This window comes from Rhagoletis pomonella, unplaced genomic scaffold, assembly GCF_013731165.1.
Source record: "Rhagoletis pomonella isolate Grant_MI unplaced genomic scaffold, Rhpom_1.0 Rhpom_scaffold_00003, whole genome shotgun sequence".
In the NCBI taxonomy this organism is placed as follows: domain Eukaryota; kingdom Metazoa; phylum Arthropoda; class Insecta; order Diptera; family Tephritidae; genus Rhagoletis; species Rhagoletis pomonella.
In genome coordinates this window covers 71428959-71441663 of record NW_023458557.1, presented here as the reverse complement: position 1 = coordinate 71441663, position 12705 = coordinate 71428959, and the positions used below count along the sequence as shown (strand labels likewise).

Genomic DNA, 12705 nt, shown 5'->3' with positions numbered 1-12705 from the left:
CTTAGGTCTATTGTGCCCTCGGAGCTCATCACAACACCTCGTCCAGCCCCAGTGGTCTGATGAAACCGAGCAGTTTCGAGGGCTGTAGAGAGTGAATGTCTGAAGCCTCGGGCCACAGCTTCCCCAAGTGTGTTTGCCTTCTTCTCGACACCGCGTCACATTCTAAGAGGATGTGCCGCGGGGTTTCTGGGACCCTGTCGCAATAGCGGCAGGAATCGTCTGCGCTAATCCCTAAGGTATGCATATGGGCCCGCAGCCTGCAGTGACCAGTTAGCAGTCCTGTAATAAATCTTAAATTAGTCTTGTTGAGTGTAATTAGTTTTCTGAATATTCTGGGATTATAGCTTCCTAGAAATTCTTTCGCCTGCCTTAGTCCAGGCGTATTCTTCCAATGTGTTCTGATCAGGTTTCGTTCCTCTACTCTTAACTCTTCCCTGATAGTGTGAGGACCAACTGCAAGGTAGGGTTCTGGTCCTATGGGTCGAGTAGCTGCTGCTTCCCTAGCGAGCTTGTCAGCCTCCTCGTTTCCCTGTACGCCTGTATGGCCCGGGACCCACATCAGCTGTACTGTGTTGAGTTCCCCCAGGGCGTTTAGTCTCTTTACACATTCCCATACCAACCGTGAATTAATTTCACGCGACGATACGGCTCTCAGTGCAGCCTGACTGTCGCTGTATATGACAATGTGCTGTTTTCTCGGTTGTCTCTGCAGAATTACCTCCGCACAAATGTCGATGGCAAAAACCTCCGCCTGAAAGATACTGGGATAGTTCCCCAGGGGAATGGAGATATTGGCTTGGGGGCCATGTATTCCTGCCCCTATCCCTTCGTCGGTTTTGGAGCCATCTGTGAACCACCTTCGGGTATGGGGCCGAAAGGTGTTATCCAACATTGTCTCGTTCCAGGTTGCCTTGCTTCCTAGTTCGGTTCTAAACTTTTTCTCGAAGGTTCTTAGCCTAACCATGTCGTCTCTATTGAGCTGAGAGATAGGAATCTTGCTTTTGATTTCCTCTCCGAGTCTGCTCGAGACCACCTTGCCTTTTCCAGTGCCCTCCCTCATGAAATTTAGGAGGGCTTTTTTGGCGGTTTGTTCTATGACTATGTGCAGTGGCGACAGGTCCAGGATTACCTCCAGGGCTGCAGTAGGACAGGTGCGCATGGCACCTGTTATACAGGTGCACGCCAGTCGCTGCAGCTTGGAAAGCGACGCCCTTACCGTGTTGAGGGCAGCCCGCTCGGACCATTCCACTGCTCCATATGTAACTATTGGCCTGACAATCATTGTGTACATCCATCGTAGGATGTAGGGGCTGCACCCCCACGATTTGCCGGCCAGTCTCCTGCACACCATTAAAGCTCGTGTGGATTTTGTTACAGCGTACTCAATGTGCTTATTCCATAGCATTTTGCTGTCAAAGATGACTCCTAGATACTTTACTTCATTACATATTTCTATCTCTATGCCTCCTAATGTTATAGGGTGCATGCCTGGAAGGTTTCTTCTCCTAGTAAAAGTAATATCGGCTGTTTTGGCGGGGTTTATGTTAAGGCCCACCGTGCCACACCATCTTTTAGTTAGGATAAGTGCTCTTTGTACAATGTCGCAGAGGGTGCTTTCAAATTTGCCCCTCGCTATAATTACTATGTCGTCCGCATATCCTTGGCACAAAATGCCGTTGTTGGATAGTAACTCAAGTAGTTCGTCTACTAGTATACTCCAAAGCAGGGGAGACAGTACGCCCCCCTGCGGGCAGCCTTTTACCGTCATCAACTGTATGATTTTATTGTCAGCTAGGTCTCTGCCAGTTTTGTTCGCAGCATTGTACTGATCCATCTTCGGATCGGGATGTCTACGTTCCTTCTCTCTAGAGCTCGATCTACTGCCTCATGTGAGGTGTTATCAAAGGCTCCTTCAATGTCTAAAAACGCACAGAGTGTTACCTCCCCCCTCAAGTGCATTCCGTATGGTAGATGACAGCTGGAACAGCGCTGTATCCGTCGATCTACCTGCACGATAGGCGTGTTGCCCATGATGTAACGGCAATGACGTCAGGGTGGTGGACCTTATGTGGTTGTCTATGCTCTTCTCCATTGCCTTAATAAGGAATGATGTTAGACTAATCGGGCGAAAAGATTTCGCCAGCGAGTAGTCTTTCTTGCCTATCTTAGGAATGAATTTGACACAGGCTCTCCTCCACGACTTTGGGAGATACGCTAGTGCCAGGCTTTCCCGCATGATTTTGATTAAAATCGGGGTAAGCAGGTCCAGTTCTTTCTGGAGTAAAATCGGCCATAAGCCGTCCACCCCAGGGGTCTTATAGGGCTCAAACGAATCGATGGCCCATCGTACGGTCGACCAGGTGAACAGGCATTTTGCCGTCTTCCAGTCCTCCGAGGCCGGCTTATGGTATTCATCACTATCCTCTGCTACCGGAGTCAATGCTCCTGGGAAGTGTGTTGTCAGGAGGGCCAAGGCCCTCTCTTCCTCACTTTTGGTGTAGCTGCCGTCTGGTAGTTTTATCGCCATATGGTTTTCACCTGTACCTCTAGCTAGTGCTCTGTGCAATCTGGCAGCCTCCGGGGTGGAGGTGATGCCTTCACAGAACAATCTAAAACTGTTTCTCTTGGCTTCGCGAATCGCTTTGTTATAGGTGGTTAGGGCTGACAAATAGTCATCCCAATTCCCAGTACGTTTCGCACGGTTAAAGAGTTTTCTGACCTCTTTCCGGTGACCTGAGAGGTTGGAGTTCCACCATGGGTTTCTATTCTGTCCTTTTGGTGAAGTCAGCCGGCAGCTTGATGTATAGGCATCCGTTATTGCCTCATTTAGGCTGCCGACCTTCGCCTCCAATTCCACCCATCGCTTAGCCCTGTTCTCTACGTTTGTGGTGGTTAGGTTTGCCTGTAATAGTCTGTGATAGCTGTTCCAGTCGGTACTCCTAGGATTCCTACTGGGCGTGGCTCTATTCATGGAGATCTCTAGGGAAAACTGTATAATCCTATGATCCGACATTGAGGGCTCCGAGGAGACCCTCCAGTCCGAGATCAAATTATCCGCCCAGGTGTTCCCAAGAGTAACGCCCAGAACTTCCTCTCTTACCCTAGTTACAAAAGTGGGCTTATAACCTACATTGCAAATACTAAGGTCCTTACTTAATATAAAGTCTAGTAGAAGCTCACCCCTTTTATTGGTGTCAGTGCCGCCCCACTGTACATTATGTGCGTTGGCATCACATCCAATAACCAATGGAAGGCGCAGTTTCTCGCTGTACTCTACTAGTCCTCTGACTTCCTCCGGTGGTATGGCGGCATCCCCTGCGAAGTAAGCCGAAGCAAAAACTACTTCTCTTGCCTGTCCGTGGAGATTCACCGTTAGTTGGATTGCCACCAGATCTCTCGTTAAAAACTCTGAAATGCAGAAGTAATTAGTCTCCTTCTTTAACATAACACAGGCTCTTGGGTTATCACATGATAAATCCCAGATTACCTTGATAGACTTCTCCGTCAGGCCCTTCACCTGACCTTTATACACCCACGGCTCTTGGACTAAGACTATGCCCAGATTCTCCGAAGTGAACTTCCTTGTGATGACTGCAGATGCAGCTACCGCGTGATGGAGGTTAATCTGGGCAATCCTAAGGCGTGGTGTTGTTCTCATTTTTTACTCTGGACCATCGGCTCGTCTATCTCTGAGAGCGTTAGGTCCTCCAGTTCTCTGCCAGGGCTTTGAAGGTTCAAGCCTTCTGCCAGCTCCTCCAGCTCCCTGGTCGACGGCACATTTTGTTGAGCTGCCCGTCCTGTTGTCTCCGTCGTCGCGGTGGCAGCCGCGGAGGTCAAAGGCCCTTCCACGCGGTGCTCGTCGACAATTTTGTCTCTATCAATTGCTATCGATGAGGCAGCTGCGGAGGTCGAAGGCCCTTCTACGCACTGCTCATCGACGGCCATTGCCGTGCCTGTTGATGCCGCACCTGTTGGCGTCGTGTGGGCAGCGTCCCCAGGAATTCTCTGATTCCATGGCTTGACGAGGACGTTCCCGTACCTGTAATTGAGCCTAAAACTCTGCCGTCTCATGCTACAGAAGGAGTCTTCATCGACAGCCACATTCAGCCGTAGGTAGCCGTCCTCAACTTTTGCCTCCATGACTCTCCAGAGTGATGTGTTGAGGCTCTCGTTCTGAGCTCTCAGGAGACCCAGTGCATAGTCCTGGCCCCTGTCTATGCTCCATGGGAGGAAGATGGTGACATTATGGGTTGGTGGTATGTCATCTCCGCTCCTGGTGTAAAGCGCCGGCCCTTCCCACCCATTGAGCGACGGTACTGTCTGTCTCAGCCATTCGGCAGTTGCCTCGTCTCTGCAGTCCACCAATAGCAGACCCGGTCTGAAGTAGACGCCCGTAAAAATAAGTGGGCGGGTCCACCCCCTCAGAACCTCATGCATAATGATGTCTTGCAGTGATGTGAGTTGCTCTGGAGTGAGAGACATGGCGGGGTACTCTTGGGGTAGCACCGCTATTCTTGTTGCTCTCATTGCATCTGCGTAGCTCGATTGCTGGTTCTGGTTAGCGACTCCGTGCTCGTCTTGTCTATGGCCCCTCTTCCGATCGCTGTTTCTCAGAGGCGACCCCGGCGGGTGACCTCTACAACGCTTTGCAGGTTGCCTTTTTGTTGCTGTTGGCACACGTTGGTTGCCGGTGGTTTTTGCAGCTGGGGCTTCTTGCTGTACCGGTCTCACGGCTCGGCTCCGCGCAGAGTCAGGACTCATGCCTCTTGCCAGGTATCGAAGGTAGCGTGCTACTCCAGCGCCGCTGAGACCCCTTCTACTGGGGTCGTCTCGTGCCCCTGGTTTCCTTGGATCGGGGGTTGCTGGGCCGCGCCGACGTCTGGGTGCTCTTTTCTCCCCTTGTTGGTCTGCGCTGCTCGCTTGTATACCGGTGTGAGCGTTGGGCGACGTCAGCCTCCATCATCTGTGCGTTGTTTAGTGCGAGAGGGCGAGGTCTTACGGCCCTCGCGCCCGTCTCTTTCGTCCGTGCGGTGATGCGTGTGATGTGGAGAGGTCATTCGGCCCCTAGGCCTGCCCTCACCCTTCGTGTGCTGGTGCATGCGCTGAGGCGAGGTCTTGCGGCCCTCAAGCCTATTCTCCTCGTTAGGGTTGTGTTGCGTGTGGCGAGGTGGGGAGGGGGATCGACTGTTTATATCCCTGGTGTTCGAAAGGTGGTGGACACGGGGCGGCGTGGATCCTCTGCTGTCAATATGACGTTTGGCGTTCAGTTGTTGCTGATTTCGTGTAGGCGAGGTTCCAATGCCCTCGAGCCTACCCCATGAGGTTCCATGCTCGCGTGCATATGATGGCGAGGTTGTCCTGCCCTCAAGCCTGTTGTTACCACCCGCCTGTTTGTGTTGCTTGCGGTGTGTTGCGATGGTCCAATGCCCATCTGAGCTGCTGTCGGAGTCGGCATCCGGATGCTTGCGGTTGAGTCTCCTTGCATACGCAGACCGTGACTGCGGTTCGGAGTGATGATGGGAGTGCGAAGGCGAGGTCATATGGTCCTCAAGCCTCCTGCGATCATTTCCGTATAGCTGCGCTGCGCCAAGGGAGGAGTTCAATCTACCCTCTGGCTTTCTTCGTGGGTCTTCGCGTCGATGATGGTCGCGATAGGGCGAGGTCGTTCTGCCCTCCAGCCCTCCGCGCGTGTCTTCCCATAGCTGGTTGTCGCAATATGTTGACGTCAGCCTGCCCTCACTCCTCAAGTGTTGAGGTTGAGATCCTATTTGTTTCCTAATTAAGTGTGGAAATTATAATTGACAGCACCGACATATGAATATATACACAAACAAATGTTCGGTTATGGTTAAAACAATTCAAGTTTTTGTATTGAATTTTCGGTTTACAATTTATTTTTTCCTTTTCAGTAGGGGTTTTTGCACATTATCTTTTCCGTGAGAATTTATCGTAATAGATACGGATCTGAATAAGCGACTGGAACAAAATATGAACAAAAGGTTCGGCAACGTTTCCGTAAAAAACAAAATGCGAACAAAACTCTCGGGAGGGTTCTCAAAAACAAAAGGAACAAAATTCTCATGAAAGTTCTTAATAAGAACAGAATGAAAACGAAATTTTCGGGATCGTTTCCATTGAGAACGCAATAAGAACGAAAGTATCGAGAACGTGTTCAAATGAACGTTTTGCTAAAGAAAGAACAAAAGTTTTGTGGACTTAACGTTAAGAGTGGGGTCTGCGTGTTGGAATGAAAAATCGTTTCAGTAAGAACCATGCTTGTTAATTCTAACCCAGAGAAAGTTGGATCATTTCAGATCGTTTATCATTAGGGTGAACTGTCCATTTATGGAAGAATTTTTAATTTCCTGTGCAAGAAAAGTTCGTGTCTTAAGTCTTTCGTTGACTTAATTAACATAATTATCTTCCAGTTCCTTTTTATTGATGTCAATATTCAAACATTTCCATTCTTCGCGAACAGTTCAGAGTAAATTTGTTCCCGTTTCGTTCTCTGCCAGGACGTTCCCGAGGCTTTAGTTCCTAAATTTTTCTTCGCGAGAAAGTTCCTTAGACTTTTGTTTCCCTTTTATTCTTTGACAGAACGTTCGGAGACTTCTTCACATTTTATTCTCTTAAAAATATTATCGAAAGTTTTGTTGAAATTTGGTTCGCTTTGGGAACGCTCCTCAGGATTTTGTTTTTATATATTTCCCGTTGAGAACGTTCTCGATAAGTTTGTTCTCACTTTCGTTCTTGTCAAAACACTCCCGAAGTTTTTGTGCTCATTTCGGTTTGGGCCCTTAAGCGTTCTTAGGAACAAAACTACGGGAATGACATTTAGTTTCGAGCATACCTTTTGATGACACGAGAATGATGAAGTCCCATTATCCTCAACAAAGTGTTTTAAGCAAGGGTATGTGGTTAAGTTTGTCGAATTCACAACGATTTGGACGATTTAGCGAACCGCTGGGATGAAGCAACGTTTCCCTGGAATAAGGTTAGGAATCACTACCCATTGATGCATATCTCTGAGAAGGAGTGTTTGGCTGAAAGTAGAATGGAAAACGTCGGTGTATATTGACCTCTAATGCGTCGAGATTATTGGGCATCTAAATGGATATGCCGCCAATTCAGTTATATTTGACTTTGTTATGGTATACGCCGCCATAGTCACTTCTAGGTAACCACAACATAGATATATGTATGTATATCTAACCAAGGACCAGTAGCATTCTCCGAAACGGTTTGAGAAATTGGTATGCGGTTGCTACAACATGGTCGACCTAAATTAGAGTGACAGAGTTCTTTTAAACCCAGAGGTCTGTTGTTAATAACAAGTAAAGGGGAAAAATTGTCATAACTGAATATACTATTCGAGGGAAATAATATAAATCAGAAAAAGAATTCACTAAATTCCAATACACATTTTCAATGGAAGTTATCGAAGTCCTTCCGGAAAGTTTATTTTAAACCTTTTTGCGCGACTCATCCTAGTATTCTCGCGGATTAGCTATTATTTTGTTTAAAGTACTAATTGTCTAATTCGTCGGTGTATCAATCTGTGCTTTTATTAACTTTATATAAACAATGGTGACTTCGTGAAAACGAAGACTTAAACAATTCATAATTATGTATCCATATAAGAGCTTGTATAATTACTATTCTGATATTTATGTGGTTCACAAGGTGTTTTAAATGCCGTATTGTCGTATGTCGAAACCACAATAAACTATTTTTTAACGGTGTAAAATCCAATTAAAGTTTACAACATACAATAATACGACAATATACAACACCTTGTAACTCCCTAATTTTGTTTGCAGCCCACAATTAGAATTTACATTGTTATAAAAACCAAAACAAAAGCTGTTAAAACCCTTACAAACTACCGAGGTATTTAGTTTTACATAACTTGTTCCTGTTTTAGCACACCCGCCTCTTCAAGTAACTGTTGAAAACCATCAGGTATGTTGCCTTCACTTAGTTCGGAGCTCCACTTTTTGTACTATAAAAAAGCGGTTGAATAAATTTAGCAACTAAAGTATATAAATAATTGTGTATATTGACCTACTCGCTCCAGTTCTTCACGCAAAGCTATTACAGCTTTCTCTCGGTCTGCCACCAACTCTTCCAAATACTGGTATCGCAATTTTTTGCGGGCACGACATTCCCGCGCACTTTGGCGACTACGTTCTGTCAAAAATTAATAAGCATTTGGTTTATACAGATACATTATTTATATATATGTACATACGCACCTAATTTGGCTCTTATATCGACTTTTTCTGTTGAAGCCTTGCGACCAGGTTTGCGTCCGCGTTTACCAGTCTCTTTACGTTCCTAGAAAGATAAATCATTTTTTCTTTAATAGATTTATTTACGAAAAAAGACGGCACATGCCATCATTTTGATTCCTTCAATAAACTTCACAAACATACCCTTATTTAGGGTCAAGAAAGGTATAATAAATAAGGCACGAATCCTTCGAAGTAAAGTACAGCAAGTTTACGCCCTCCTTAGTATACATAAGTATACTAAGTATATGCTGGCATTCAAATAAACCTGATAAATCTAGTACACACGTATATCTTCAGGATCATTGCAAAAGGCCTTATTTGACCCTATTCGGAATCTCTTTTAATATTTTTTAGCTTTCAAATGAACCTGCTTAACAATAAATAGCTTAACAACTATTAGCTATTGATTTGGTAAAGTAATATATGTATGTATTTAGCTAAAAAAAAACCTCCCTCAATTTCGCCTTCAAATCAAATTAAACAGCGTTTCCAGTGCCAAATTCAAGCTTCGATTTTCTTGAAAAACTAAAATTTTCAAATAGAGTACTTACAATGATGACGACATGTTTAAAAAATGTAGATTCTTTGTTAAGGCGAGATTGTCCCTATTATGAATTTTCATACGATAGACGATAAACGCTTGCAAGCGTATCGTATGAAATCAGTTCTTGTATTATAGTTTTCATATGCCCGACAGGTGAATTGTTGTTAATAGCTGTGGTTTTTGTTCACTTTTCCTTGGAAACCAGCACAAATCAGCAACGCTAACTTTCGGATTTCATACAACATCGATTCGTAAGAGAATAGCAGAACGCAAACGTTTATCGTGCATCGTATGAATTCATAATAGGGGGGTATTAGCTATTACAAACATTCAGTAACTACGCAGTAAAGTCATTTGATGTCCTGGACATATAGACCAATATAGACATACTCACCGAGAGATTTGGCTCCTCAATCATCTGCATATCTTCACAATCCATTTTTTGAATCTTAAATACTATTTCCCCTCAACTCAATAAAAATATTTAATTTTTTAACTCCACTGTGTTTATCAACAGTTGCGATTTTTTTGCTTTTTTGTTGTCTATTTATGATATGGTTACCAACTTCCTTTGCAGTGGTAATTTCAGTTAAAATGCCGCCAGATGTCGCTTGTAATCACAATGGCTTATTTTCTTAGACTGCGTCTATACACGAAAACTTTGTCCCCTCGATTTTTCACATTCCCTTTTGGTGTTGCTCGTTTCATTTACACACGGCTATTTGTGTGTATGCAATTGTTGTTGTCAGCTGTGAACAGCGGTTCAATTTACACCGACGAACGAGAGCACAAAGCGTGTTGCCCGAGCACGAGCAACTCGGTGCCTCTCTCCTTTCCTCGTCGCGCTCTCTCCAACAAACGACGAGTTGCGGCAACAAAAATCGCCGTGTGTAAATGAAACGAGCAACACCAAAAGGGAATGTGAAAAATCGCGTCGACAAAAGTTTCCGTGTATAAACGCTCATCATTTACACGTCGATTTTTGTGTATGCAATTGTTGTTGTCAGCTGTGAACCGCTAACTCAATTTACACAGACGAACGAGAGCACAAAGCGTGTTGCCCGAGCACGAGCAACTCGGTGCCCCTCTCCTTTCCTCGTCGCGCTCTCTCCAACAAACGACGAGTTGCGGCAACAAAAATCGCCGTGTGTAAATGAGTATACGGCGCCTTTACATTAGACAATGCCATGAACGAAAGACACAAGATCACGTAAGAACAAGAGAATGAAAAAAGTCGATTTTTTTAGCGGGTTCTACGCCATCTTGTTTCACTGGAAAACGAGCGAAAAGTAAACAAAGCAAAGAAAACAACGAAAACCAAAATTAGCCAAAATTATTGTCAGCCACTTTAAACGCACAATTTAAGTAAAATGATGCAACAAAATGCTTTAAAATGTGTTGTCATGTTTAATTAACTCTTTTTTACTTGAATAAAAGTGTAAAATAGTGGTGCTTGTGATGTAAACAAACGCTCAGCTGACGAACCCGCTTTCGCAAACTTTTTTCTCAAAACCAGTTACAAATACAACGTCGCGTTCTTACGTGATCTTGTATTTTTGGTTCATGAGACAATGCTGTGACGACAATAAAGAAATTCCTATTATACCATGTTCTGACCGACATCGCGAAACTTTCTTTCGTGTTTTCGTGATAAAGCTGGTGTTCGACCTAAAACTTGTGTTTTCGTCCATGTAAAATCTGTCGGTGTCTGCATTAGTTTTTTTGATTATTCATCGAAGTATATCATCTTTAATACGCCATTTCGAATTTATTTTTAATTGGCTGCTCAAAGTAAAATAAGAATGAAAGTAAAAGGTTGTTAATGAAAAGAAATTGCAGGGGAAGTATTTTCGTTTGGTTTTTGTGTAGGAAAACTGTAATCAAAGGATGTAAGAAATGCCAACGAAAACACTAAAAATCGGTGTGAACAGCCTTCAGCCCACAATCCCAAAACTCGTTTTCAAAGTGTTTTCGTTGTCGGTCAGAACATCAGAGTACGTATATTTATACAGTTTTGAAGAGTATTTAAAAACAAAAGTAAGCACAAACGCTTTTGACCACGAAGCCGAGAAAATAATTCGAGAAAATGGTAGCTATTTTATTATCACTTTAATAAAGGAATTACGCCAACGCCTCCCCACAAATATTGCCACACTAAAAAAATTGACTTTTTTCGGTTGGAAATGCATTAAGAGTAATTAAACCAAAAGTATTTGTTCAACTACAGCAACAAAAACACAAATATAATGCCGACGAAATAACATCCATAGAGATGCAATGGCAACGGTTAACGTTACATACCTGGAGTAATTTAGACTCAACTGTAAAATTTTGGGCCGAAGTTTATCAATTTCGAAATGCCCTAGGAGAAAACCCTTTTGCTGACCTTTCCAACCTAGTTTTTAGTTTTCTTGTTTTGCCTATAAGTATTGCAGAAGTAGAGCGAATATTTAGTTCAATGAATATAATAAAAACTAAGCAAAGAAATCCAATGTGCGTTAAAACGTTAAACGCTATTTTATATATAAGATACGCTTTAAAACGTGAAGAAAAATGCTGCCGTAATTTTACTGTAGATGACGATCTCTTAAAATTAATGAATTCAGGTGATATATACAATAGTGATTCATTTGATGATGAGGAATATACACTCGATATAAATTAATCGTGTTAACTAGTCTTTCGTTTCTTGCGATTTATTTAAATAAAGCATGTGAATTTTCACTAAAACATTTTAGCCGTTGTTTGCCAGAGTCTATGTGAAATTTCACTAAAACATTTTAGCCGTTTTTATCCGCTTTTTTTTGCCAATCTAGCCGGTCGGCCCAAAAGTTCTGGCAACACTGTTTGTAATACAAAAATCCTAATGGGCCTGAGCACACTAGCCTGCTCAGTCGGACTGAGCAGTCCACCACTCGAACGCACACTGGACTGGGCCGTCGGCCGAAAACAGGTTTCAGTTTTGTATACATGAACTACGCATGTGGCACATGCAAATAAAACGAAATAGAAAACATGTTGTCTATGTGTGCGTGTCAGTCCACCGTCAATCCGCGATTTTCGCGGACTGAAAGGAGCGAGGTAAACTCGAACTCTCTTCCCCCTCTTATCCACAAAAAACCGGGTTTAGGCGGGCTGGGCAATCCAGTGTGCGGATGCCCAATATTTATACTAATGAGGTCCTAATGTCGGTTGGGTGTTTTCTAAGCAATAATCGGGATCCGGATAAAAAATTTGAACACAAATGCAACAACAACGATATGATCCTGATAGAAATCTGGTTCAATTTATGATCCGCTATGTTTGCTGCATGGTTTGGTAGTACTGACCAGAGCTGGGTAATTTTTGATTACAATTACATTAAAGTTACGATTGCTTAATTGTAAGCCTTAAATTATATACGATTACGATTATTTCAATTGTAATCATAAATTCTGGCTCTCTCTCTCTCTATCAACAGTAAATTTACGTTTACGCTACGTCGTTGACTAACTGCGTTTTAATCTTTAAAATTTTAAGATTACAATTACAATAATTGTAATCATGAAAATTATGATAACGAATACTTTAATATTAATCGTAAAAATAGAATGATTACAAATAATGTAATCGTAATCAAGAAGATGTTGATAGCGATTTTCTAATTTTCTTTAGAGGTTTAGTAGTTAGTAAATGAGCGGAACTTTCACCGAAAAGTATGTAAAATTTATTTAAATTTGAAGTAATACAGTTAATAAATACAGTGAAGTAAAACAGTTAAAAAATAGAAAACAAAAACGTTTATTTTCTAATAGCGGTCGCCCCTCGGCAGGCAACAGCAAACCATAGAGTGTATTTCAGTCATGAAAAACAGCTTCTCCAAAAAAT

At 43.2% G+C, this 12705-nt stretch overlaps 2 protein-coding genes across 4 annotated transcripts; both read right to left on the bottom strand.

The window, feature by feature from the left end:
- Positions 1 to 2483: 2483 nt before the first annotated feature.
- LOC118735459 lies at positions 2484 to 7442 on the bottom strand. 2 transcript variants are annotated; one of them, XM_036465216.1, is made up of 2 exons: positions 6851 to 7442; positions 2484 to 5775 (listed from the first exon to the last, which is right to left on the bottom strand). In XM_036465216.1, the coding sequence occupies exon 2, from the start codon at positions 4759 to 4761 to the stop codon at positions 3655 to 3657; it is 1107 nt and encodes a 368-aa protein (XP_036321109.1). In that variant the 5' UTR covers positions 4762 to 5775; positions 6851 to 7442; the 3' UTR covers positions 2484 to 3654. The 2 variants fall into 2 exon arrangements, with proteins under 2 accessions (XP_036321109.1, XP_036321110.1); XM_036465217.1 differs by having other exon boundaries at positions 3949 to 5775.
- A 101-nt stretch (positions 7443 to 7543) lies between these two features.
- Positions 7544 to 9393, bottom strand: LOC118735460 (REPTOR-binding partner). 2 transcript variants are annotated; one of them, XM_036465219.1, is made up of 4 exons: positions 9233 to 9393; positions 8256 to 8337; positions 8065 to 8190; positions 7544 to 8002 (listed from the first exon to the last, which is right to left on the bottom strand). In XM_036465219.1, exons 1-4 carry the CDS (start codon positions 9275 to 9277, stop codon positions 7974 to 7976), a joined length of 282 nt encoding a protein of 93 aa, XP_036321112.1. In that variant the 5' UTR covers positions 9278 to 9393; the 3' UTR covers positions 7544 to 7973. The 2 variants fall into 2 exon arrangements, with proteins under 2 accessions (XP_036321112.1, XP_036321111.1); XM_036465218.1 differs by having other exon boundaries at positions 8069 to 8190; positions 9233 to 9392.
- Between the last annotated feature and the right edge of the window lie 3312 nt (positions 9394 to 12705).